Source organism: Gallinula chloropus (assembly GCF_964237585.1).
Source record: "Gallinula chloropus genome assembly, chromosome: 4".
Lineage (NCBI taxonomy): Eukaryota > Metazoa > Chordata > Aves > Gruiformes > Rallidae > Gallinula > Gallinula chloropus.
In genome coordinates this window covers 73,020,746-73,048,241 of record NC_140088.1, presented here as the reverse complement: position 1 = coordinate 73,048,241, position 27,496 = coordinate 73,020,746, and the positions used below count along the sequence as shown (strand labels likewise).

Here is a 27,496-nt window from a genome sequence, read left to right as displayed (position 1 = left end):
GGTTTGTACTGAAATTGCAGCTGTGGTGGGTAAGCCTCCCCTCTCCCCATGAAGCAGAAGGTGGGAAAGAGGGTATTTCAGACTGTGATTTCTACCAAGGCTTTTAATTACTACTGCTTTGTGCTTAGAGAAAGGTTAGACAGAATATGTATTTCTGAGTCTGATAAAAGAAACTTGAGATCAAATGGCTGATCTTTTTCTTTTTAGTGACATTGCTGTGACTAACTATATTACCTGTGAATGCAGAGATAACAGATACAGAAAGTGGATTGGAAGTGTTCCCTCTATTATAAACAAAACAAGCACTTCAGCCACATGCTGGTCATCCCCTACAAAGTCAGGTACAACAGACAGTGCACAGTGCAAAGTACAGGAGGGAGGGCTTATGACACTGACAAGCTTCCACTGAGGGATAACTAACTAATGACTGAAGGTGTTTGCCTCAACGTGAAATTGATGAGCCTTGATAACATCAGTGAGGTTTCTCCTTAAACTTCAGGTTTCTCAGGCCCTTTCAGGGGACAGCAGAAAAGAAAATCTTTCCATTATAGGTCATTGGTTTAAATGTAATCCTAGTTGCTACTGATCAGAACACATCACTGCTGACAACTGCCTGCTGGCACACACAGCCAATGCTGGCAGCCTGGCTCTCATGAGATGAACATACAGATCATGGAGATCACTGTAACTGGCTTTACTTGTGCTTACAAGGAAGGGTGGTAGCTGGAAACAGATTTGCCTTTCCACTTCTGGAGGCCAGTATGAACACGCAAACTGCTTTTGCTATTTCTTTTCTGGAGACAGATAATTGGCTTTCAGTCCTGAAGTCCAAGGCTCTCAAGGACATGTTACTGCCTCACTGAAGAGGAATTGCCAGTGCAGTGGGAGTGAGAGGAAGGAGTCCATTCCATTTGCAAGCATGCAAGAAATCTGCCTGTAAAAAGTAATACCCACAGACCTTTGAAGAATGAGTAAAAACACACCTTCTGTGCCAAAATTCAAATGCCACAGCATTTTGTCCTAAACATTGAAATTCAGAGAATACTGACCAATTCCAACAGGGTCCAATTGTTACTAAATTAAATGGAAAATGTGTATGCTTCCCACAGCTCTTGAGAGGAATTCAGTTGCCCATTAAAGATCACTGGAACAGATTGCCCAGATAGGCAGTGGAGGCCCCATCCCTGGAGATATTCAAGGTCAGGTTTGATGGGGCCTTGAGCAACCTGATTTAGTGAAGATGTGCCTGCTTACTGCAGGGGGGTGGACTAGATGACCTTTAAAGGTCCCTTCCAACCGAACATAGACTGTGATTCTATGATTCTATATTACTTGCTTCAGCTCCTACATTCAGGTGTTTTCCCTCATGACCTTTTAATTCTATGGCTCCTTATAGCTATAACCCTTACAGTCCGAGTAATAATAATGTAGTAGGAATATAACAGTACCTCAGTTCTGCCTGTTCCCAGGTGCTTCCACATAGCTCTCAAAAGCCTGGCACCTTCGTCAGCAAAACCCTGCTTTGTAAAATCTGGGTTGCTGTTTTTCTGGCAGAGCTGGGAAAGTTGGCAGCAGCTGAGCTGCACCTTATTGTTCTGCTTGTCAAATACAACACTGGGATCATTGCCTGCACGCTTCAGTGCACACCTCACAAATTATAGCTGTACCTGCACACAGGTTTAATTAGGTACGTTTGCGTACAGGGGAGCTGAAACAGCTCAGTGCTGGCTCTGCCAGTACCTATTCCCAGCACTCTGACATGGAAGGAAAGAGTAGGACTCCTCTTTATAAAAGAGATCAGAAGAATAAGAATGGAAACCTATGGTTAAAGCTGGTCAGTGATTTCCATTATAAAACCTACAGTGCAGACTGAAAGATCCAGGGTCCAGATACCAGTGACCTGAGACAGGCACAGGCAAAGGCAGGAGAGCGGTGCCAGTGGCACCACGGGCAGCCCAGGGCAGGCAAGCAGCGCCAGAGAGAGGTTGGGAGCAGAAGCAGTGAGTTGAAACTGGTCTACAGTGGTCTTCTCTTTCCTTTTTTTCTCTTCTCCTCCTCCCCCCCCTAAAAGAATGGAACCACAGATTAGTATTTCCCTGGTCTTCTGATAACAGAGGCCTTTAATTTTACTCTTGAGCTGAAAAAATGAAAAATATTTTCAGAATGAAAATTTGAACCTTTAGGTTTCAAAGGTGTTGAGACAAAATTATGGATTATCCTAAACACGTTACTGGAGGCAGAGGGGAGCACAGGATCTAACGTAATTCAGCTGAATTCATGTGTGATCACCTGAGATTGAATTCTCTATTACACTTACATGCATTTGCTAACAAAATTTCACAACTGCAGTCATGCTGTAGTCTAGATAGACCCACATGCCTATGCCTGCCTCTAATGTTACTTCTCATAAATATGCACTCCTTTCTGGTTTTTATATTTTTCTATTTAAATGAAAATGATTTCTGATTTGAAATAGTTTTAGATGTTGAAGAAAAGCTGTTACAAAATTTACATACTGTGTCTTTGAAGATGTGGTTTTGGTAAAGACAGATGGATTTAACAAGTGCACTTACTTAGGTCAAATCAGACAAATCTTAGCAGAAGATTCATGAAATATGTCTACCTAGGACGTGAGAGATGCTTATAATCTATAGAGCAGGGTTTGCCCTTGAAGTGTCTTCTGTAGTTAAGGTCCTTATGCCACTTCTATTTATGAATTATTTGAATGAATGAAGTATCAACCAACAGGTGATGCCTTCAGTTCTTTAACATGTGACTGAGGTCATCATTTGTCAGCCAGGTTCCAAAAATGTGAAGAGAGAGATGCCAGAGCAAAGTGGTGATTATGATGCCGTCAGGAGGACAGGGGCTACATTGTGTTTCAAGAAACACCTAGAAGATATTTTATATTGAAGGTAAATGCTGTTTACCTTTAATAAGGTGCATAGTAAAGCAACAGGCATAGTTGCTTAAAACAGGAATAGAAAATCACTTTACTTTCTCATGAAGTATTTCTATGCACAAAATCAGTGGTGACAAAGTTGAATTAATATAGTTTAACACTTTCCCCCCTAAAAAAAAACAAACCTTTTTCCTTCAGTTTATTTCCTCTCCTCTCATCATGGTTGCTCAGCTCAGTAATTTTTGTCTCTGGTCTTTGTCTTCTAGTACAGAGCATAGGCATCCCCAAGGAGAAAACACGGATGAGGAGTTTAGCTGTTGATTTCAGAGAATGCAAGATTTTACTCCAGATCATCTCCCTGGTCATCACAACACAAAAGTAAGGGCTGAAAGACGACATTTAGGAGCTTTTATGGAAATGGGGCTTTATTCTGAATATAATTGGGTGCAGCATTTCACAGGAAATTTCTAGGGGTCCAGCCAGGAATCAAAAGTACAGTCTCAGAGCCAGTCTGACCACTTTGAAACTGAAAATAATAAGGATTTCCTTTGAGATCGATCCAAACAAGTGCATCAGGCCTTGGAGGTTAAATGTAGCCTTTACGAAAGCTGGTCATTAATGTCACTGGAGTTATAACAGGGATGTATTTAGGCCAATGTGCTTCAAAAATTTGTGGTGTAGAAGCCCGAAATGCCAAGCGCGGTTGAAAGGTTCTGGGGCATGTGTGTGCAGATGGGTAGAAAGATGTGATTGCTTTCTGCTCTGTTTGGTATTTGTTGTTGTGGGGTTTTTTTAATTACATTTTGGAAGTAATAATTTATTATATACAGTGTGTAGCGCTGTTTGTCATCTTTATTCCCTCAACTATCCCAAGATCAAGGCTCCCTGGTTTTGGGCGAATTGAGAGGTGACAGGTTTCAGGTCACTAAATCAGGAAATGAAATGAAACTGGAAAGTCTGTAGAAGAAAACCACCAGGAAAAAAAAAATCCTAAAACACTGCTATTATCAGAGGACTGAAGAACAAATATGGAAAAACATTGTCTATATTCCCTGTTTATTTGAGTGAAGCAGTGCCTGTGACCTACATCAGTTGTGGGCCTGACATGCTACAAGGTCTATCTAGGCACCAGCCACTGCATGGGCACATACAACACTTCCTTCAGGGGTCCTGAGGGGACACTTTAGACTGTCCAAGGCAAGTCAGTCTGAAGGCTTTAATTTATAAATGACAGAATGCTATTAATATGGAAGGATTTTCCAGTATCAGTCTGCAACTGGATAGAATTGTGTAGACCACAGTAATTGTGTGCCTGCATGAGTATTAACTATTGAAGGAAACTGAAAATACTAAACTATTCTGAGGTAAATTCAAGGTGATCCCACACCCCTTCTTGCAAGTGAGAGCAGAAACTATCCCCAAAACAGACATCACATGCGTCAGTAAAGGCACCTCTAAGAGAAGAAACCAGTTCCATGTTTTATTATTAATTCTGGTCCCTTTAATGACATTTAATGAAACATGATTTGGGATGTTTGCATTGGATGTGAAGGTGAAATAGAGTCCTTCCCTACCTTGCTGGAAGAGGAAAAGACTATGATGATGTTCATAGCAGACCTGGACCAGCTTGTATAAACCACCCTAACTCCACTGACTTCCACACAGCAAAAGTGGTTACCTCTGAGTAAAAATTACCCCAGATATTCTGGCCCTTGCCCAAATAAGTTTCTTATTAACCAATGAGTTTCATGAACTATCTTTATCCATCTTGTAGCCCTCTTCTGACATCATAACTATCTTTTAGACTAGGACAATGTTCAGTAGGATACATTTCACTAGGTTCACTCCCCAAAGGGTTTTAAGTAATAAGCAGCATGGGCAGAGCACCATGTTTGCTCTATCTGCTTTTAACTCTTCATGAGCTGTGTTTCTCCACACAGAAGGAAACAGCTTGCAAGTACCTGACAATACTCAGGACAGTACAAAAGATGGTAGAGTAACGGATGCACAGCTCCAACACTCAGTGAAGCCCTGACAAAAGCCTCCCACGGTCTGCATCCTCCAGAGCCAAACTCCGAATTACCTCTCAACCTTGATTGTCACTGCTAAATCAAGGAGGCAGTAACACTACGAGCTAGCTCGGCAACAGGACCCACTGAGTGGGGTTTCCCAGTCCCACCCGGTCCCTCTATTCAGCACAGGAGAGAGGTGGAGTGGGCGCTAGCCTGGGCACTAGCAGGCTGGAAGCTGCTGTTCGAACGGCAGGAATTAACCCCCGCCCAGTGAAGGACCAACGGAGAGTGTTACTGCACTCCGTGCTTAAAATTCATCTGGGAGAAGGGCCCCTAGGGCTGACGGGGGTTTGGTTTATCCGGTTACTGTCCCACATCCAACGGAGACACCACTGCAACCCACGGGGACTTTAAAACCCGCGTGGCAGAGGCGCTACCGACCCCCTCCCCGAAGCAGCTGGCCGGGGAAGCACAGCCTAGCTGCCCTGGTGGGAGGGGATGGCCGTCCTGGACTTCACCACCGAGTGGCACCTTTGCCCAAGGCCGGTTTTGGGTCCGGTCCTTACCCTGACGTGCCCAAAAGGCAGGTTCCACCAGAGGGCACAGCCACCCAGCAGAAGCGGGGAGGTGGGGCAGCGGCGGCAGGCGGGTGCTCCTGGGAGCGGAGGACCCCCGGCAGCTAGCAGGGCTGGCTCCTGCAGGTCCCAGCTGCACCCTAAAGGGAGCTGGGGTTTTCTTTTAGAAACACACTGGTTCCTGCCACTTTCAAATGAGGAGCGTGATCTGGTTTTGGCACTTAAGCATGCGATCTCCTGGTCTGGGCAGTGAAAAGGCAGCCAGCATAGCCAGAGCAATGCTTTTTGGCAGCAAAACATTGGATCTTACATTGGGTATATGTGTCAGGCAGGTTTCCTTGAGGTAACAAGTGAGGGTTACCGTTTCTTCTCACTTAATGTCGTCCTCTATCTATAAAACATCTCCGCTAATTTTGGGGCTGCTTGGTTACCAGGCAGCTCTAACTTGCAAGGTGATTTTTTTTTATTGTTGTGCCCAGCCTTCCTGTGAGCCGTGAGACTGAGAGGGAGGGCATGGACATCTTTCATCTCTAATTTGGGACTGCTCTGCCCCCTTCCTTCCATTCGTCTGTGCAGCATTTCAAAGGGGTCGAAGAGAAAGGGCATCCCTCCCTTTGAGCCAGGGTGTGCATGAGAAATGACTTACACTCTTCAGGGAGGTACAAATCAGTAGAGGTGCTCTCCTTGTATGAGAGAGCGCTCAGGGAGCCCTTTCTCCTATGAAACCTCCCATTGCTCATTTTAGCTCTGCCTTTTCCCCAGGCAGGGCTCTCCCTCTGTGGCACAATTAAAAACACACTTGAGATTTCTCTATTTATCTCAGCAGATCCTTATGGCAACTGCAGTCCTCATATTATACAATATGACAGTAATAAACACCTAGCTACAGCACTCTGTCATCTAGTTCTTTCTTCATCGATGGCCACAAATCACAGACAAGTGTTTATTCTATTACCAGGATGAATATGACACACTTTAATTTTATGGGCAATGTATGTAGCAGCTAGGCAACATAATAATCATGCTTGATACATAAAATAACACTTTAATTCTAAGGTTCTCCATACTTTTAACCCTCAATAATGAATCTAGTCTCACTATATCTGCTGTGATGGGAGAGTTGTTAGTTTTGTTCTTCTGAGAAAAACTGAAGCAAAGAAGTGACTTGTCAGAAGCATCTCAGAAATTCTTCCATTGACCCATTTAGGCTCAATGAATTTTTAAGTTCATGGTATTGTGGTATTAACCATAAATTGTGTTTGTGTGTGTCTGCTTCTGAGGCCTGACTGAAGTCCAACAAATATTCTGTTGGTTCCTGTTAAGATTAGGCATTTTGACCTTTGGAGGTTAATCTGTTTCAAGCACTCTGCTCCAATTAGTGAGAAGTTGTTTCTGTCCTAAGCTTGCACTCCTGCTGGCTTATCCTTGGAGAACACCTGGCTGCAGCAACAGGCATTTCCCAGCACACAGATTGGTAGATAAATGACACTGAAGCAGTAGAACAAGATCAAAACAAGCAGATAGCTGAAAGTGAGAAACAACCTGTCTGCTTGGGAATATGTAAAGCCCAAAGAGAATTAACACTTCACATTTTGGCACCCTTGCCATATGTAGCAGGTGGTCTTTCTTCCCTTGCCCATCCTGCAGTTCTTGCCCCAAGCGCACTGTTGCAAGAGTTGGCTGCTACAACCTGCTGACTGGGCCCCTTTGAGAGTGCGATGGGGCATCACAACTCCAGCTCCACCACCAGCCACACCACTCACCTCCTCCATGAGCCAGACCTGACTCTTCAGGGAGCCAATGCAATTCACTATGCAAGCTATTTACTCTTTTTTTTGTTGTTTAGGTGTCTTACCCACCCACTCTAGTGAGCTGAGTCAGCTGATGGAGGGGTCAGGGGAGTGCCAGGGGTGGGGAAGCAGGGGGAGTGCATGACCAACAGGATTGCAGGGAGCAGAAACTCCCCTTCTGTGGCAACCAGGTTGGCTCAGCCCTTCCACCCAGGCAGTCTCTGCCTGCTACTGCGTGGAGAGCAGGATGACCTGTTATTTTGGAATACTCCCCAGATAGCATTCATCCTCCAAGTGACCGGCAGCCTCCAGAAGAGTCATGCACGTGGCTCCTCTGTTGGAATGCAAACAGCTTGTGGCACACAGGCTTGGTCATGTGCCCACCTGCAGGCGTCTGCTTCCATGGGTAGGTGGGCTAGGCATATCCCTGGGGCTGGCAGACAGGATGCAGGATTTAGGCAGCTGGCTGCTGGAGGCCAGGAAGGATGCTGGAGGACATCTCAAATGGCACTATCACACCTATCTCTCTGAAAATGAGTTGAGACCAAAGTATCTAATTTCAGAGTCCTCAGCTCCAGCTTCACTGATAAAACTGCCTGGGAGGTGGGCATACTACTAGAACTGAGTATCAGTGTCAGAACCTACCCCTAGACTTCCCCATACCTCTGAAACAATAACAGCAGATTGAATATACAGCTGGGTACAAAAGCTTCCCCTTGACCCTACTGACTTCCTGCAAAAATCCTGACAGTTTTATCATCATCTTACTCTTTGTTCTTATTTCTTCATGTATTCAATCTAATGCTAACATAGAGCTGCTTTTAAATGCCAACAAAAACAAGGCCAAAAAATACCTGCATGGTCCAGAAAATGTTCAAAGATGTGTATAAAAATCAAACAGACTTAAAACAGACTTTGTGCAACGTGCAGCTACTTCTCTGTATGACTTCTCTTGTACTCTGAAGTGCATGCAACTCTAAATTGCAAAGTAAAGTTCTTTTATAGACTATTTTTGCACAGATTCCAGATGGCATAGAACAAGTGACTTGGCTATGTAAAGCTAAAGATTTTAAAGCAGGTGACTTACGAAGATCTATTCAGCTTTTGTACCCCCTTTATCACTAACTGCAGGATTAGTCCAACTGATGAAGTGAAAGAACAAGAGAACAGCTCCGCAATCATTTCCCATTTTCAGTTTTGCAGAAGCATCCTAGGCATCTCTCTCTTTTTTTTTTTTTAATCCTTAAAATAGAACACAATCAATATTTTTATAGTTAAATGTTACATTGTTACATGGAAGAACAAGACCTTCTTTTTCCCCTTTCCAATCAGTGAGCCTTTGTGCATACCTGTATGATCTCATCAGCAGCCAGGAGATTACGCAGCATAACTGATGACTGAGTCCTGTCCTTCATTTAAATAATCTATGCATGGGATTTGTGTAGCACATTCACACTTGATTTAACAACAGTGGTACGTAATAGTAATCTTACCATAAGAGTTAAGTAATAATTAACAGGAAATGATCTTGTTATTGCCTTCCTACTGAAGGAGCCCAAGTGATGGCTTTCATCTTCGAATGGGCAGCAAGTGGGCTGGCCACTATTTCCAAATGCCGTCTCTGACTCCATTGCCTCAGACTGCAAGTGTGCCACCACATCTCATCCCTGCTGAGGTCTGTAGGAATTTCCAGGGCCACTGCAAGATACAGCACAAAACCCTGTAGCAGAATCGCGGTCTGTATGTGCTGCGAGCTGTGACAGTTGGGATAGAGCCTATGAGCCATTTGGCAATGCCACTGTTGTATAGCTCTTTTTTTTTTAAGGAGGGAGTGAACTGATTTCTTTGGGAAAGATACCAGTATCAGTTGTGCTGGCTCTGGAAGCAGCTAAACCTGCACAGAGAAGAAGCAGGGGAAGAGTCCAAGCCTGCTTGATGGCACTTTCCTAATTGCAGTTGGCAGGCAAGTTTCATGCTAGAGGCTGAAACCACAAAGATGAAAACCCAACCATGAGATTTTCAGGGTGCCCAGTATTTTGCTCTGCTGCCACTTAATAGAAGTGCCTGTCAGCTTTTTGCTCACTTTTTTGAGGCCGTGAAATACATAGAAACAGGCTTTCAAGAAATTCAAAGTGTAAAAAAGTATGGGAAGCAAAGGCTGAAGTACACACACTTGTTATCTTTGTATCTCTCCACTCAGCACCCAAAATGCACACATAACCACACATAAATAGAAACCCATAGTAACAGCACTTGAAGGGATGGCTCTTTTGCATAAAACCGAGTTAGTCTTTAGAACATGATTGCACAGACCCCATTATTTCAACCACCTTTCCCATTTTAACCTAATTCAATTAAAAAATAATATGTAGGAATGTGAAGGAAATACATGGATTGACATCAAATACCATAAAACTCAGTTCCTATTCCAATGTCTACCATAGACTTTTAACATGACCTCAGCATGCAAATTCATGTGGTTCAGCATAGGCATCCAGCTCCAAACTTACATGCCCATGTTTGAACATTTTGCCTTTTACTTTGCTGTCTTGCTTCCTTAAAAAAAGCTTTATTGACCTCTCAGCAATGAAAGTCAGCTTATTTTCTCTCAGATTTACTGATATCATCCAAGCCAAGGTTGTAGGGAAGAAAGTACACAGTTGGTGTCATGCTCTGTCCGGCTTTGAGTCATGAAGCACTCCACAGGTCTGCAGAGGTACTGGCAGATAATGTATGAAAAAAATCATGTCTTTTGCCTATGAATGAATGCCATCTGGGATCTGCTTCAAACTGCTACTAGTGTACTGAAAGATGGGAAATTCTGTGATGTATATGGAAATGGCTATAATGAGGGAGGTCTTGCTGTTGGATTGCATTTTGTGCACAAGAATTGCTGTGCTTCGAAACCACAGAGATTTTCCAGTTCTTGCCACAAACCATGGCTCAGAGCTTCATCACGAATTGCAGAACACTTCTGTGAAGGAAATACTGAGAGGGACTGAGGAGGTGAACCATGTGAACACAAAGATACTATTACCCCACTTAAAACCACAGCTTTTATCAAGCCAGTGTAAGCTATAGTCCCAACAGCAAGGAGGGACTAATTTCTGTTCGAGCCACCCACAAGGGCTGAGCCCTGGAGCTGCTGCCTGGGCCCTGTGGTGCACTCTGCAGCCTGCTACTGCCACCGTTATTTCTGTTGAAAACAGCATGAGTTGCATTTAAAATATTGCAGGAGAGCTTAGACCTAGGTTGTTTCAGAGCACACAGGTGATTTTTATGTGTGTGATGAAGCTGAAGTCTCTGGGTACTGCAGCACAATGGAACAGGAGTATGTTGAGGCATGGTTTATTTTACAGATCTGAAAGGTGACACATTAATTCTGCTTTACATTCCCATATAACATTTTAATTCTGATTAGAGCTTACTATTGATTTATTATGAACTGTCATTTCCTGAGTACAACAATTTATTCATAGGGTTTACTTAGTCTTACCACGGCATCTATCCAAGCAGCTTCCCAGCTGTCTGTGGTTGAGCCTAGGCATAAAGCAGTGGCACAGACTACCCTGATTTCCAGGCCTGACTTACCAGGTGGGCTTGGGCTGCCCATAAACATCCCTTGGCCATTTTTTCTTTATTCCCTGGCATTCAATGAAACTTTTCTTTTTGTTAGGACTGGTCAGGATGGGCTAGAAGCCCTGGGGAGGTCCCTTATTCTTTCTTGATACCACTTCCCATTATCTTATCCAAGGGCTTGACTTAATTATTTCTTGATTATGGGGTGCATTGGAGAACCCAGTTCTCCATGGCTTCCATTATTTGTATGTTGCTTTTCTTTCAAGTATGGCAAAATTGCAGACAGAGAGATTAAATCCTTTAATGCATTAATTGATACAGCTGGGGAAAAAAAATAAGCAGCTTTCAAGCACACAGGCCTCCTTCAAATTTTTGTTTGTTTTAGTAATTGATGTTATGTTTAAATCACACTGTCAACTCTCATTGCCACTTACTATACCTTATGTTGAGTTGTCAGCAGTATAGCATCTCATTTCCCAGCAGCTGCTAGGAGTTTAGCTGAGACTTAGTTATACATCAGTACAACAAATTATTCAAGATTAGTCCTTACAGCAATAGAGCCTAATGGGTTTTGCAATGAATTAACCCTGTGACAGGAAGGAAAAAGTGTTTGCTTAGTGACAGGAATGATAACAGAATCACAGAATGACTAGGTTGGAAAAGACCTTTGAGATCATCAGGACCAACCATACCTGTCCTATGCTAAACCATACCCCTAAGCACCTCAGCTACCCGTCTTTTAAACACATCCAGGGGCGGTGACTCAACCACCTCCCTGGGCAGCCTGTTCCAATGCCTGAGAACCCTTTTGGTGAAGAATTTTTTCCTAATGTCTAATGATAGCAGTAAGGTGCTCAAACTTATGAGACAGTTCTTTGTAAATCCTGCATGAACCTGCTCGCGTTATTCAACTAAAGAGTCTTGGGTAAAATGGAGATGGCATTAATGTCTATCTGATAAAAAATGCAGCACTTAGCTGCTGCACCTTCTGTATAGCCTTAGGAGCCACGCTAAATAAGGGGAATGAAAAGTAACACTCAGTAACTATCCACTTACAGAACAAGGTGGGTGCAGAGGGACTAAAGCCATATTCCCTGTCTCTTGGAACTTTATCATTCTCCCAAGATCCTTCCTCCTGAAAGGTATTTACAACTTTCACTTCAAGTTCCTGCTTTTATATAGGAATTAATTGAATTACTTCAAAAATGGTTACATAAAAGTTATTTCCCCTTAAAATAAACTATATATTTTTGTTTAGTGTTCATGAATGCAATTGATATAAGCAACCAGAAGCAGGGCTTACAAACTCCTCAAGGCCAAGAAGATTTTATACATTCTTCCATTGTCCATGCAGATTTTGTAAGGGAGCCTGTATTTTTAACTTACAGAGTCATGTGCTAGGAGGAATTTTTAGGTAGCCCCCGTGAGACTAGGACAGGAAGGGAAGAAGGATTCATTGCAGATTGTTTAACTTATGTAGATGTCCTGTGAGCTGTAGAAAACCTGAGGAAATCCCTGGTGAGCTTTTAAGACTCATATGAATCCTAGTAGGGTTTAATGTTTCAAGGCTGTTATTGTAGTTCCTGAAACTGTTACAGCTGATTTTCAAGTGCTGCTGGGACCCAACTTCTATGTGAAGCCTTGTGTTGCCAGCACTCTCAATGAGTGCTGAACACCACACTGATGGATGGAATTTGGTAGACAGAATTTGCTAGAAAGGGTAGAAATTGCTAGACAGAAACCCTGCGAGCAACAGACAACCTTGTCTGAAGCCCTGTGGCCATCCTAACCCTAGAGGTAACCTCACCATAGCCTTTTATAACCTTCAACTTCTTCCTGCGCACCTCACCAGCTCTGGCACCAACTTGAGGAAGCCACCAGTGTAAGGCAGCAGAACTCAGACATTCCGGCTAATCTGCCACTGCAAGATTTCTAAAATTCAGCCACGCACTCTGGAAACTGCATTTGGGGCAATTCTGTTCTGAAGAACTGTTTTCTGGGGGAAAGAAACTCCCAGACCACAAACTGCAACCCACCACATAGTCAGGAAATAATTGGGTGGAATAAGACATTAAGGCACCCAAGTTTGTAATAAAAAAATGTTTGGAGTTGCAGAAAAAGGGTTATTGGTATTTCACACACACCCCTACACACACACACACACCCCCCATATAAAAATGTTGGTAACTGTCTCTGTAACAACCCCACTTTTAAGACAGAAAATATATTTTGCCACTGGTGGGAGTAAAGGTATGGGACACACAAAACTGGGGTCCAGATTTCCTTGTTTATTTCCTAGTGAGTTTCAACCCAAGAGTGTTGACATACACCAGCACTTGTATCACACTTTAATTTCTCCACATCTCTGTACTAAAGATATTGTTCACATGGATGAGCAGTATCACCTGAAGCCTTTAAAGGAAGAAGTGTAGATGCATGATGCGGTGAGGAGATACTTCAGCTGGAGGTGCCACATCCATCTATAATCCCTACAAGAAGCGTGTCTGGCAGAGGAGCAGGGTACACAGGCAGGTATTTGCCATGGGGCAGCATTTATCCTCCGGCACGATGGCAAGGAGCAGTCCTGTGGCCTGGAGCCCAAGCACTGCCGCTGCAAGGAGCCTTTCACCCATGCGTCACCCGTGGCTGCGCTGGAGACCTCTCTGCCAGTTTTCCCCCATCTGCCTTTGGGACCTTGTCCACTGAAGGTGCTTGATGGTGGAGATCTGGAAGACTAACACACTGCTTTAGGAGCAGATCTTTTGGAGCAGGAGTGCTTTGCCCAACCACCAGTTCATTGGCTGGTTCATTGGCCATGGAAAGCTGATGTGAAGCAGCTTGGAAAACCCCTGCAAGCTCTCTAAGCTCCTCCATCTGGAAAGCAAGGCTTGGGCTGTATCTCTTCCCCTTCGTCTTGTCTGTAGAGACAGTCGTCTCTTTAAGAAAAGGACTATGGGACCTTGATCTCTTGAGGGCCTCTGGGTACAATTGTAATAAATAACACTTTAGCACTGCCTTGCAGTGTGAGCAGCATGGTATTTGGTGTTTTGCTTCAAACTGCCAGTCAGATGACACTGTGAGAAACTCAGCTTTCATTCGGAAAAAGGAAAAGCATTAATGGTTAAGAAAAAAAGAAGAGAAAAGCTGGAAGATAGGATTCTGATGAGCACGATAGCCAAAATGCAAACAGGAACATCAGGCTGGTTAAGTGTTGATGTCCCACAACTTCAGGGCTCTCTCTTCCTGACCCCCCATCCCTGTCAATGAGAACTGAAGTCCATGAGAGCTAAGAGCCTGCTGATCTGTGCCATTTATGGCTGCCTTCCTTGACATAAAAACTGTTCTCCGCCTGCCTTCAGACTACAAGCTGGGACTGCTATTTTAGCCCAGCTCGTACTGTAAAGCACATCCAGGGCACTGCCGGAGTTGGAGGAACTCAGCAGGAGACATCAGCATGTGGCAGATGAGACGGGAAGGCAAAATTAAGCACCACGTGCCCTGGAGGAGCTGAGCAGGTGACTAGCTACACCCGGGGTCTCTGCCCCACGCTGCACCAGCCCCGTCCATAGGATAACACGAAGTGTGTTTGTCCACAGCAGGGACCGTGGGGCTGCCTGTCTGCAGGACAGTGCCCTCGGCATGGGGATGCCCAGCTGCAGCCCCCGGGCCTGCCCGGGCAGTGGGGGGACAGCGGCCACGCTCGCTGGGGGTCGGCACTCACAGCAGGTGCATGTTGTATTCAAACGCAAAAAGGAAGTGCGGGGGCGAGGGGTGTATGTGTAAGAGTTGGGGGGCTTGGGGTTGTGTATGCGTTTTCTTTGCTGGCGAAACCTCAGCTTGTGCTTATTTCCCGAGTGGCCGGGGAGGGCGGCAGGGCGCTGCTGTAGCAATTCAACACAGGGGTGGGGGCTTCCTATTTTTGTAGTTATTTTCGACGGCCTGGGGAGGGTTTTCTCCCTGTCAGGCCGGAGCGCAGCCGTCCTCCAGGAAGCGGCTCGGGGTGTGTGGGGTGCGGCGGCGGGAGAGGATGTGGGGGGGGCGGCGGGGGGCGGGTGTCCCGGGCGGCGGCGGCGGCGGGCGGGCACTAAGACCGCGCCGCCCCCGGGCGCTGCGCGGCGGCTGCAGAAGAGGAGGAGACCGGCGGGCCCGGGAGGAGAGGCGCGGAGGGGAGCGGAGCTATGCTAAACCTGGGGTACCGCTGAGGCGGGGCGGGCCAGGCCAGAGGCGGGGGCTCTCTGGCGGCGGGCGCGCAGGGGCCCGGCTCCCGAGGCGGCGGCAGGCAGCATTTCGGCGCGGGGAGCGGCTCCGCAGCCACCGGGCCAATGAACATGTCAGTGTTGACTTTGCAGGAATACGAATTCGAGAAGCAGTTCAACGAGCATGCGGCCATCCAGTGGATGCAGGAGAACTGGTGAGTGCCGCCCCCGGGCCCCGCCGCCCGCCCGCCCGGATCGGCGGGGAGGCGCTGAGCCCATCCGGGTGCGCGCTGTGTGCGCCCGGCCGGCGCGGCGCGGTGCGGTACGGCACGGCACGGCTCTGCGCGGTACGGCTCTGCGCCGCCGTGCGCGGGCACACGGGCGCTGCCGCCGGCGCTACCTGCGCGCCCGGGCGGGGGACGCCTCACCGGGGTAGGCAAAGCCGAGGCATCCCGCCGTCGGCTCAGCGCGGTGCGGGCCCCGAGCCCCGCCGCCGCCCCCCTCCCGCCGTGCCCCTGCCCTCCGGCTGGCCCGGCGGCGCAGAGCCGCACGCGTGCCCCGGCTCTGCCCTCGGCCTCCCTGTCTCCATCCCTGCACGACCCGCCCGCTCTCCGCGCAGCACGCCCGGCAAAACAAGTTGAGCGTGTGCCTGCGCGTCCCGCGGAGCCCCTTTTCCTCTCCCCTCCCCCAGCTCCTAATAAAACTTCATTTGCAGCCATGCGGCTATTAACTTTCCCGGCGTGTGCGTGCGGCCGGGGTGCCGGGGCGAGCCGAGCCTCGACGGGACCCGCCGCACCGTGGGGCTGCGCAGAGGCCCCCCCGGGCACCCCGGTCCGCGACAAGCCGGAGCCTCACGGACACACACGCGCGCTGCCTTGCCCGCCGAAGGGTAAGCGCTGTGCCGGGAGCCTGCTCGCTGCCTCGCGGTGGCCGAAGGGCATCCCCTGTCCCGGGCGCGGTCCACGCCGCTCCCTGGACCTCGGCTGGTAGTGTGGAGGCAGGGGTGGAAGGAGTACCCCAACTGTCCCACGGGGTACCCCGAGTTGTCCTCGGGGCCGGGATACCCCTCTCCATCACGCCTTCAGCTCAGTCCTTGCCCTGGCTTCATCTTCCTGCATGGGCCCAGTGTTTGTGCCTTGCCCACACTCACCTGTACCTGTCTGCCGCACCATCCCTGGCCACCCTTGCTCGGTGCCTGTCTTGCTCTTTCTGCTGCTCCCATGGCCATTCTCCCCTGCTTGCCCCTGACTTTCCCATTGCTTGCATGCCCTCTCTCAGTGGTGCCACCTGCTCTCTCATCCCCATACCTCACAAGTGAGGAGCTTACCCATACCACTCTCACATGAGGATGACAGGGTGGGACTGTCTCTGAGTCCAAGCTTTGGTCCTTACATTTGCAAGGCAGAATGGTCTCAGATCATACGTGGATCTCAGCCAAGGACTTGTTAGAATCCTCCAGTGACTTGCCTGGGGACTTTTAAGGGCAGTATAATTAAATGACCATATAAGTGCATGTATATCCTCCTCTGTCCTCCTGCAGGTGAGCTCGTTAGATCTTGAGGGGTGCCTAGTATCACTCATGTTTCAGGGGAAAGGAGACCACACAGATATTCTTGGGCTGGGAGGATTGGATGCTTTCCATTTTGTTGCTGAAGAAAACTAGCATCAGAATAGGACAAACTGGTACAAGAGGATGGAGGGGGTGATACCTGAGTGTATATAATAGCCAGGTAATGCAGGAGAGATGCAGTTTAGATTAAAGAACACGATTAGGAATCAGTTCACTTCTATGACTTCTGCATCTTCTGCTTGTCTTTCCCACGCTTCATAACATGACCTTGGGAGCATTATATAACTTCTCCTAGGCCTCAGTTTCCCCAGCAGGGAAGGACCGGAGGTGGGGGTTAGTAATGCTGAAATGCCCTCATGAGATGCTTTGATGACTCAGGTAATGTTTGGTGAGTGCCTCAAAGATGTCAGGAACTATATAAATGTTAAGCAGTGTCACTAAAATCTCCCTGGCAGTCTCATGTGCTGCAGAGGTCGCCAGCTGGGACTCCTGTAATGCCAGGCTCCTGCTTCCCAGGCTCAAAGACGGAGACTGTCAGTTTTACGCTGCTGCTGTACAGCTAAAGAGACACGATGATCTGTGTGCGCATGCTTTTCAGTCTGCTTTTGCCTTCTCTAAGGGAACTGATGAATTAATACCTTCGATTCACATGAAAGTAAAGGGGAGTGAGCTGCTTGCAGCCCGAGAATGTTTCTGGAAACAAAACAGAGCCGTGCCCACTAAGGGCTGTATCGTGGCAGGCTTTTCCTGAAGATGCTGCTGAAGGCTATTCCGAGTTTCACGTTAAATTGTGTGGTTTTATCTTCAGGAAGTTCACTTGATTAATGAAATGGATCCTGATCCAGCACTTGAATTTTGTGGGGGAGCGTAACTGGTAAAATGCAGCAGTTCTACTTCATAACATGTTGACACGATAGGTTTACTTACACAGACATCAGTGGCAGTACATGGCTTCTTGGCTTTGTAGGTGTAGCCTTAATGTACACATCATTAATGTAAGAGCAACCTAAGATGATGTTCTTAAGTAGTAGTTTGTAGGGATAAACATAGTTGTTCATTCTTTCAGCAGGAAGGTAGACCAAGGGTACTTGTTTCAGGAGAGACTGTGGCAGGGTTTTGTACTGCAATTGCCATTTAATTTGGATGCAGTACTATTACAATGCCTAGTGTGGAGGTAAACACATATAAGTGTGGCGTTTACTATTTAACTTACATCTCCTAAATACTTCTTGATACCTCATAAGGCAAAAAAAAAAAAAAGGAAAAAAGGCTGTAGGATTTTAGAGGGGACGACGTGGCTCTAAGGTGTTGACTCTGTCTTTTGGATTTTGAAAAGCATCTTTCAAGTCTGACTAGGTTGCATATGAAGACATAGCCCAGTTTGAGGCGGGACATGAATCCCTTTGCATACCCTCTGGGTTCTGAGCTGGTTAAAGCACTGACAAGCCCTTTTAATTATAACTGTGTTAAGCCTAAAGCTGGAAAAGCTTGAACCCAAAGCCCAGGGGTAGCAGCATACCCCTAGGTACTGGCATGGTTGATCTGGATGGATCATGGCGCAAGGAATAAAGCAGCTGGTTCTGTCCGGCCAAGACTCGCCCCTCCTTTGCCTCCATCCTCCCAGCCTGCTCCAAGCTCTGTTGCTCCCTGGGGCAGGTATGTGTCCTCTGCACTCACTGATTGCTTGCACCTTGGCTTTTCATCAGCACATCCCCATCCTGGGGTTTGTTTCCTCAGTCCCAAATGTCCCTTGTGTCTGGCATGAATGGAGCCTGTGTTGACAGTGAAGAGGTCTAGCAGCAGTGAACAAGATCCTCCTTGCTTTATGCCAGATGTTCCTGCTTCGCTTTAGGGACGCCCCATCTTGCAGTGTGCATCATGCTGGGACCTCTTTGGAGCAAAGGCCTAGATCAGCAGTGCTGTAAAGAAGCATAGAGGGAAAATGATTAGTTTGTTCCTTGATACAAGCTGGTGGGTTTCATGCCTCCCTGAATGCTTGGTGTTACGCCTGCCCTTGCTGCATAGCCCCTGACTGCCTGGCTCTGCAGGCAGGCACACATGGCAGAGCCAGGTTGCGGGCCGCAAAGGCAGACCTGCGGCTTGCTGGTCTCCGAGGCCGAGTTGTCTGTCCTAAACGAGCAGTGACAGGTTTTGAGGAGGTGAAAGAACTAACGGGTCCATTTAGTCTCGAGAAACTCCTTACACTTCATGTTGCAGGAAAGCTGATGTTTAAGTACATTTATGTGTAGCACCATCAGGTAGTAGCTTTTGATGTAAGATACAGTATTGCTCTGATCCTACCACACTCAGACCATGGGAGGTGTGATTCCAGTAAAACAAGGATTAAGTCAAATGTGGGTTTGGGTTTTTTTTTTTTCTAAATGATTGCTTAAAATGATTTCTCAAATCAAACTCTCCCAGAACCTCCTCCCAACTTCTTCAGAGGGAAGAGGGATTAAGTAATTAATCTGCAGAGGGTTTGTCTGCTTTCCTTAAACTGCTGCATAAGACTTAATGCAGCTCTAGTCCTGTATTCCTTGCGAATAAATGCATCAGTATTTTTGCAGGAGATCTGTGGGTTGGTCAGACATACAGCAAAAAGAGTTGCAGCTCTGAGATCCTGATTCCCAGCTGCAGCCAGTGAGGTAGCAAAAACCAGCCAGTGCTTATGAAAGCGCAAGTGACAGAAATGCATGGAGGGAGCGGTGACCGCTGGGGTCCTTCTCCACCGTGCTGCAGAGCACCAGGTTCGGGCATCAGCACGAAGTGACAGTTGTTCCTGTTATAATTGTCTGGCCAATAATAATTATCTTCAGATGTCTGCTGACGAGGGGCTCGCCAATGGGGAGGCAGGAGGCCTGTGCTGACTGCGCCGAGATTATCTGGGCGAGATGACGTCACGCGAGGGTTTGCCTAAAATCACAGAAACTTTTCCTCTGCTGCTCCGCCGGCTGCTGCAGAGCTCCGGCCGCCCCTGCCCCTCGGCCGCTGCCCTCCTGCTGGCTGCCGTCCTCCGGCAGGCTCCCCTCTCTTGCCTCTCCCGGCTTTTTCCTCTCCTGGTTTTCTGCCCGAAAAGGCAAGGTTTAACCCATGGCAGCTGGCAGCGTGCTTGCAGGTAGTAGCGGGAGTCGAGTGGGAGCAGAGGAGGACGAGCAGGATGCAGGCAGAGCTGGTTATTCCCCAAGGATGCTGGCTCTTTTTGTTAATGAGCTTTCAGTAGAGAGAGCAGCACTGCGTTAAGGGTACCTGGGCATTTCTTTGGCTTTAAAGGGCACTGGCAACTCAAACTGGACTGAAATTAGCAGTTTAAACCTCAGATAAGTATAAGTTTTTATGTATTTGAAAAAAAAAATCCTGCTGCAGGAAGTTATTTTTAACCTTTTGTTACCTGAAACTTTCTATGTGGTGAGAGACAGAAAGTGTAGCCAGTGCTGAGAGAAATTTATTCTTTGCTGTAATTCTCTTTCTTGCCAAAACTGTAGATAGATGTGGAAAAGCAGCAGGTCAACTAATTTGGATTTGAGAATGTGCTTGCCTTTTAATAATTCACACAAGCATCGTCGCACTAGACAGGCTTGTTTCCTAAATGCAGAACAAGCTCCCTTCATCCACTTAAGCTACTCTTACCTCATGCAGAAATCAAGAGTGAGAGGCTGTGCATGTCTCTCTCCAGGCATACGTGCGTGGCAGCTAAAAACTGATGTAAATTACTTTTTTTTCTTTTTTTTTTTGACCCTCCCTCTGAGCTCTTGCTGAATGTCAGTGAAGGATGTGGAGGGGATGCTGCAGTCACCCTGTCCTCTCTGTGCTGCAACAAGGACTCAAAGGGAAGATGTACAAGCTGCTTTTTATCACAGAGAGACTGTTTTACTTGGGCAGAATTCAGTCGGCCCAAGAATTTAGCCTACCTCTGCATTTCATCCCCCAGAGGGGCTTTTTGCTGCTCTCTTGTGCAAACTGGTGATAAAACTAACAGGGCCAGTGGTTTGCAGCAGCTTTGGTACTGCAGAGATGAGAGGATACCTGCTCCTTTGCTTTTCTGAGCAAAAGGCCGATGGATTGGAGTATCCTGGAGCTTTGGCTCCTTGAAAATACAAGGATGGAGTCTGTGGGGAATAACAGAACATGTCCTGTCAGAGCTCAGGTATTTTCTTCCTGTGTCTGTGCTAGGTGGGGGAAGAAAAAGGTGGTGGCACAAAAGTGTCGTTGTGAAGATAAATGCATCTGTGTCTTCTGGATTCAGCCTACCACTGAAATGCAGGCATTGGCCTTTTCCTCACCCTGTCCCTAGAGTATGAACGCATTGCTCATCATGTTGCTTCATTAATTTTTAAGCCTGTGAGAGTGAAGGCATCTCTTGTGCTTCATGAAACACCATGAGCTTGTGGGAATAAAAAACTTGTAAGAATGGAGCAAGAAGTAATTTTAGGAGTTTGACATAATTTTCAAAAGTGAATATGGGCATTCAGGAGTGTTTTGTTTTGGGATATGATGTAGGATCCTGAATTATTTTAACACTTTTGAAAAAGTAACATCCTCAACTAGACATACATTTTGAAAGTAGAGGGATGTTTGTGGGGGCGCAGGCTCTTTATAGCAAGTGGTGGCGCGAACCCCTGGATTCAGGGTGCTTTTTGTGGGTGCTCGCTGGAGTGAAGGGAAGCAGCTGATTTCCCCTGGGATTGGGGTGTACAGTGCCCAGCTGTATCTCCTTCCTCCCCTAAACTCCCTGGCCCTGCTGAACTGTAGGGAGTTTTTCCTTTGGAATATGGTGTTTTCACTTTGTGGCTGTTTCTGTTTGCGGATATAGACATCCATGCAGAGACAGACAGACCTTTGTCTTTCTCTGGTTAAATCCACATGGAGTCAGTGGGAGAGGGCAGCCTGCACGCTGGTCTGGCTTTCCAGTTGGCTATGCTATAGCTTCCCAAGGATTGTGGTGTGAGGGCTACTGGGGCAGCGGGAGGCGGATGGCCTTTGCGTTAGGTGGTAGTGTCTCTGCTTGATCAAGCCTGGCCAAAGCGCAACCTGAAACCGACGTACAGCGGCTCTTCCTCACCCCTGGTGAAGGCAACCTGAGCACCTCTTTGGCCAAGGTCACTGCCCCACCTGTTTTGCTGTCAGGTTGCACATGCTTCTGGGCTCTTCCTAAGCACCGCAGTGGCGTTCTCTGATTGCCAGTTTTTAATCATAGGTCGATGATGAGCCACTGTTATTTAGGTTGGTGTGTTTTTCCCTCCTGCTGTTTTTTCTGAGGCGGATACTATGTGTGCATGTCCCTTGCAACCTAGAAATCTTTAAAAAAAGTCTTCTTTAAAAGCAGTGAATAAAATGTATGTGGGGACAGCTTCCGTATTCTCCTCTCCCCTCAAATGGGCGCTGTCTGGCTGTCCATATTCTGGTTAGAGAGGCACTGCGGGCAGGCTACAATCATTTATTACATCCTGATCTTTTATTGAACTCTGTGCTGGTAGATGTTGCCTTGTAATGGGGCTCCAGGTAAGCAGGAGATGGCTGTGTGTAACTCATTGTGTGATTAGGGGTCTTGATTACTCCATTTTCTAAGATAACTGGCCTTTTCCCTGACCCCCCTGCTGAAAACGTGGTGAGCACTCATGTCCAGTACATCTGCTGCTCCTTAAAAAGTCAAATGTGATCATGTTCCCATTGGTCTCAGGAGAGAAAGGTCTGGCTGAGTATTTAACTCTCAGATTTATGCACTGTTTGCCATCAGTCTCTTCTCCACAGCCATCTATACTGGTACTGGGAATAAAAGGAATAAAAGTGTTAGTGGAGCTTTCTGCAGCTTTCAGAATGGTTTTGTAGTACAGGGGCCACTGGGACTGTGCAAGGCAAGGTGATGTCAAACGCTTTGGAAAGCTAAATCAAGCAAGTTTCGATGCGCGTTCTTCTAATGGAAACGGGCAGAGGTTAGAACAATTATTATTATTAAAATGCAAATTAGCATCGAATAAAGTGTAACATTTTTTTCTCAGGCTGTATCAACATGTGAACTGTTTCTGTGACCCACCACGTTCCCTGTGCACTGGTACCCAATACTTTGGGTTTTTTCTTGCCAGCTGTTTTGTCAGCCCGCTTTAGCCTTGTCCCGAGCAGACGTTTTGCATTTACTCTGTGTCTACACGGCACCTAGCACAGCGCTACCCTGTCCCTGACCAAAGTGTCCCAGAACTGCTGCTACTACAAGCCAGGTTGTTCTCGTTCGTGTCACAGTGTCACATTTCCTGGCGCTGGATTTGCCTGTGCTTGCACCCAGGTAAACTGGAGGAGAGAATTAGCGTGCGGGGTTTGCCAATGTGGTTACTGCTGGTTTCAGATCCAAAGTAGCAACAGTACCCAATATTGCCTTTCACTGTGGGCTGTATACTTTGTGCTCCATTGCAAACCTTCAGTGCAAGTCTTGTTGACTTTTGTGATCAATCTTATCCTTTGATTGCCACGAGTCTTACTTATGGACCAGAAACAAGGTGGAAGGACTCCAAAAACAACATGACCTTGGTTCGGCTGAAGAACGGACCCAGATCCTGCAGAGCAGACGTGCCATGAAATGATGAAATGATGGGCAGATCTTGCATCTGCTGAGCAGCCCTTGACCTCTTGTGGGAAGAGCTCATTTTTGGAGTGGGCAAGAAGGGGTGATGCAAGTCCATGGTTTACCTCATGCTGGGGGACTTCGGACTTTACAGAGTACCTGTGGTGCTTTCTGTACTACATGGCATGCTGGGGAACGATGATCAATACGTTTCTGAGGACATGAGGAGCCTGACTTCAAACCAAGTGCAGCCATAGCATCTTGGACAAGTCAGGCATCACTGTCAGGAGTAGCTCTTTGGAAAGTTCCCTGAGTCCTCTGATTTCGGTGGAAACTGGGGACTTGTGTCATCTCTGAAAACTGCTCTTTGTGCCTCAGTTCTTCAGCTGTAAATTGGGGTATAATTCCTTTTGGGGGTATTCAGAGTTGGTTGTTACGATGCCATAAAGGTGATCCTGAGGTGCAAGACTGGTATGAGTAACCGCATTAAAACGGTACAGAAAACATAGCAATCTTATAATATTACTATGCAGCTCTGCGCTTGTGCTAGCACTGGAGAACATTTTATTCTTGACAAGGATGTGGGGTAGAGTTTGCCTCCTTAATTGTGGTAATGGGAAAGTAAGAGGAGCTGCTCTGATACCGGTGGCAAGGCAGTTTATTGTGGGATTAAACTGCAGAAGTCCAGACCATTCTTAATTGGAAATTTATGAAAGTAACTGTTCTTCAGTCTGGTAAAACTTCACACTATTCAACATCTTCTGTTGATAACTTTTAAATAGAATTTCAAAATTTGTTGGTAATTAGTTTCAGCATATGAAGTCTGCAAACTGCGAAAAATTAATTGGACATCATCCAGGATTATGAGCTCCTCAAATTGAATGCGTTGGTTTTGATATCTGGTGGCCCTCAGTTGTCCCTGGACATAAAATTTAAGGACAAATAGCTGCCCTGTATGTCTTGAGCTGTCAGTAGTGTAAATATACCTGGAAAGAGCAATCCCAAGGGGTGCCAATTAATGTTTTAAGGGGAAGAAACAGTGGGCCAAGTTCATCTCAGTAGAAACACCGGAATGATATTACCAAGGAGTCTGATTTTTCTGGCTAATAAAATTGTCTGGCTGACTTTTTTTTTTTTCCTTTTTGTGTTTTTTTATTTAGAACCATTAAGAGATACTTAAGATGACAGTAAAATCCCTTGAGTATAAACAAAAGCAGGATGCCAAAGTTACTGCACTGCCCCATTCAGATAGTGGGTTTATTAACAAACCTTTACAAAGCCTGGCTTTTTCCTTATGTCATTTTCCTTTTAGCTTTAATTGGGAATTTTCCCTCTAACTTGTGCAACTGCTGGATTCAGGTCCTCTGTAAACTTCAGTGTGAACTTTGTGGTTTCCAACATACAAAATCTCCAGGCAGCTGAAAGTCCTGGGTTTTCTTCCTTTTTGTTCCCACCGAAAGGACTGGTTTTCTGACTCCTTTCCTGTGTCTCTGCAGATCACAACCAGGAGAGGCATTGGCTGTTAGTAGGAAACTCCACAGACACCTTCTGTTACAATTGACAGCCAAGCAGAAAGCTCCAGACCTATTTTGTACACCATGATGATGTCTGGATCTTCTTGTTTCCATTAACTACCTTCACTTTCCCAAAGACTTTTGCTCTGATGACACAGTATCTTTGGGGCTGACAGTTGCCTCCACCTGATCAAGATCTCATCATCAGGGAGCCTTGCTGGGTCCCATGTCCCAGGAGTGGACAGGGACCTGGCTTGTATGCAGGCATCTTCATGCTTTTGAGGGATGGACCCAAACCCAGCAAAACTCGTTGGTTCCCTAGGTAAAAGCCAAAGCTGTGAGGATGTGCTAAGTGGAACTGCTGATGAGGGTTCACAGCATTGATTGCAGACCCCTGATGAAACAGGTTGCTTAACAGGTAGAAGTATTTCTAGATACATGATGTTTTCTTTACATTATCTTCTGAGGGCATTTCCCTGTTGCGTGTTTTTCATGATACTGCTTCTGGCTACTGTCTGAAACAAGATACTGGCCTAGCTTAAACTTTGATCTGACCCAGTTGCTCCGATGTGCTTAAATACCATTTTTTGATCACATGCCTGATAGAGAAAATACTATTTTTGGTACCAGGCATGCCAGAACTGTCTGGGAGTGATGTTCCCTCTTGCAGTGGCTCTGTGTACACAGACTGTCAGTTTATTTTGTTAAATCATTATTTGTTGTCTGAGAACTCTGTAAATACTCTGGAGTTAAATCCATTATTTTTAAATCTTACTTGGATTGGCAGTTCATATTGAAAATGCCTGGCAATCCTACATACTGTGGCGTATTTGGGGGGTGTGATGCTAGGCGAGATTCCCTCCCCATGCAAGGCTCTGCCCGTGGATGCTGTGAAAAACTCGTGTCTTGCCCCTAACAGCTGGTGGGTTTAGTTCAAGACCAGGAGGAACCCAGACAGATAAAACTCGTTCTTACTTTTGAAAAGGTTTAGAGAAGTTACTGTGTTGATGATGAGAACTACATCTGTGCAGCTATGTTGCCACCATCTCTGTGACCTGATGGGGAGCTTTGCATCTGTCCCAGCAAAGGCAGGATGGCATCAGACAGCCAAACACCATGGGTAAAAATAATCTCAGAGCACTGAAAGTTAACGTGTGCTTGCTCAATGAGTTCTAATATCACATATGAATTGTATTTTCATTTTTAACAACTTCCATAAGCTTTTTAAGAGCTCTCCTCCTACATCAGTGCTTTCATCATGGACAAATTTCAAAATGTAATTTGAAAGACAGGATCAATACCAAGTGTTAATACTGCAACACTTAGAGCTGGACTGTCACAAGGCTGTTGTAACCAGGATGCTCACATTTGTTTGGAAAGGAAAGAAAACATTTTACTAAAATAAACCTTGTGAGTCCCTGTTCCTAGATGCTTATGAGAGGCGGTCCCTGTGAAATGGTACCCCTGTAAAAACATGGTAGTTACAGCACATGCCTTTCTCAGATTGCTCCACGTATGTCTTTTGATCCTGCTTGGGAGGTTTGCATGTCTGGGATCCTGGTACTTGGTGATTACAGGCAGTTTATATTACTGTTCACTGTTTCACTCTGAGCGGCCTGCAGGCACTGGTGATGGTGTTTGTCTGACCACACATAGATGATGGCTGCGTAAGGTGTCTGAGTCATCTCATCCTGAAATAGGGAGCTGAGAGAGAGAAGTTGCATCCTAAAACCACTCCCTTCTCTGCACTGAGTGTAGGGAGACTCCAGGGAGCTAATTGAACCGTAGTTATTTCTACCCATACTTCTTCCTTTCCATCCCTCTACCATGCATTTTCTGATTATCAATCTGATTTTTTTCCTTTTTATCACCCTTCCCCCCTTCTCTCTTCCATTGTGTATTTTTTTCTCTTTTAGAAACAGTCATGCTGGCACCCCAGCTGGGTGGCTGGGGAAGCCCTGTGTGCATGTGTAAAACAGACTCTGCAGTAAGAAAGAGCTGGCGTGTGGTTTGGTGCTGGGCTGATGGAGCTGGGCAGCGCAGGCCTGGACTTGAGCTGTCTGCAGATGAATACAAAACATGACTGTATTGGGATTGTCCTGCTACCACCTTCCAATGGAAGCACTTGATCCTTGATTTCTGGAACAGGGCAGTTACACAGAGAGGAGTGCTTGCTTGTAGCTTTCCTCATCCCCATCATATCCCGGTATAAAAGGGGCTTCTCTATAAAATGTCACTTTCCACCCATTAGCTGGAAAAATCCTAAATAAAGTCTACAGTAAAACTTCTGTTGGCTTCAATGTAAGAGATTTAGTTCCTAAACTTGAATGTGTTGGCTAAATGTAATGTAGCATCTGGTATGTAAAATGATTGTGACAACGCACATATTTTGAAATGGTCATTACTGTAAATGGAATAATTGGAAAAGATGCTAGAAGAATGTGAAGAGAAAAGATATTGTGCCTACATTTAGGAAAAAATACTCTCCAGGAAGACAATATATGCAATCCAGAGATTAGAGACAAATAGTAGTTATGAGAGCTATCACAGTTTTTTACTGTGTGGTGAACGAGCAGCACTCCTCCCTAGGCTTTCTGTAGTAACATGCCCTTGATTGGGAAGGAAAATGGACTAGGATAACAAAACAGGACCTCTTAGCATCTATCGTGCATCGGTGTTCAAACTGGGAATGCAAATTTTGACCTCAGGCTTTCCAAATATGCTCTTATTGTCCCAGCAGTCCCTGTGACTAGCTGTTGTGATGTCACAGAACATCTTCCCTGATGAAATGCTGGTGGCTTCAGG

At 46.2% G+C, this 27,496-nt stretch overlaps 1 protein-coding gene across 1 annotated transcript in view; it reads left to right on the top strand.

Moving 5' to 3' along the window:
* Positions 1-15,028: 15,028 nt before the first annotated feature.
* The window catches only part of ELOVL6 (ELOVL fatty acid elongase 6), a 75,651-nt gene continuing 63,183 nt past the window's right edge, over positions 15,029-27,496 (top strand). The window contains exon 1 of the mRNA XM_084262667.1: positions 15,029-15,269. Within this exon, the coding sequence (XP_084118793.1) occupies positions 15,181-15,269 (89 nt within the window). The 5' untranslated portion in view covers positions 15,029-15,180. The remainder of the gene's footprint in view (positions 15,270-27,496) is intronic.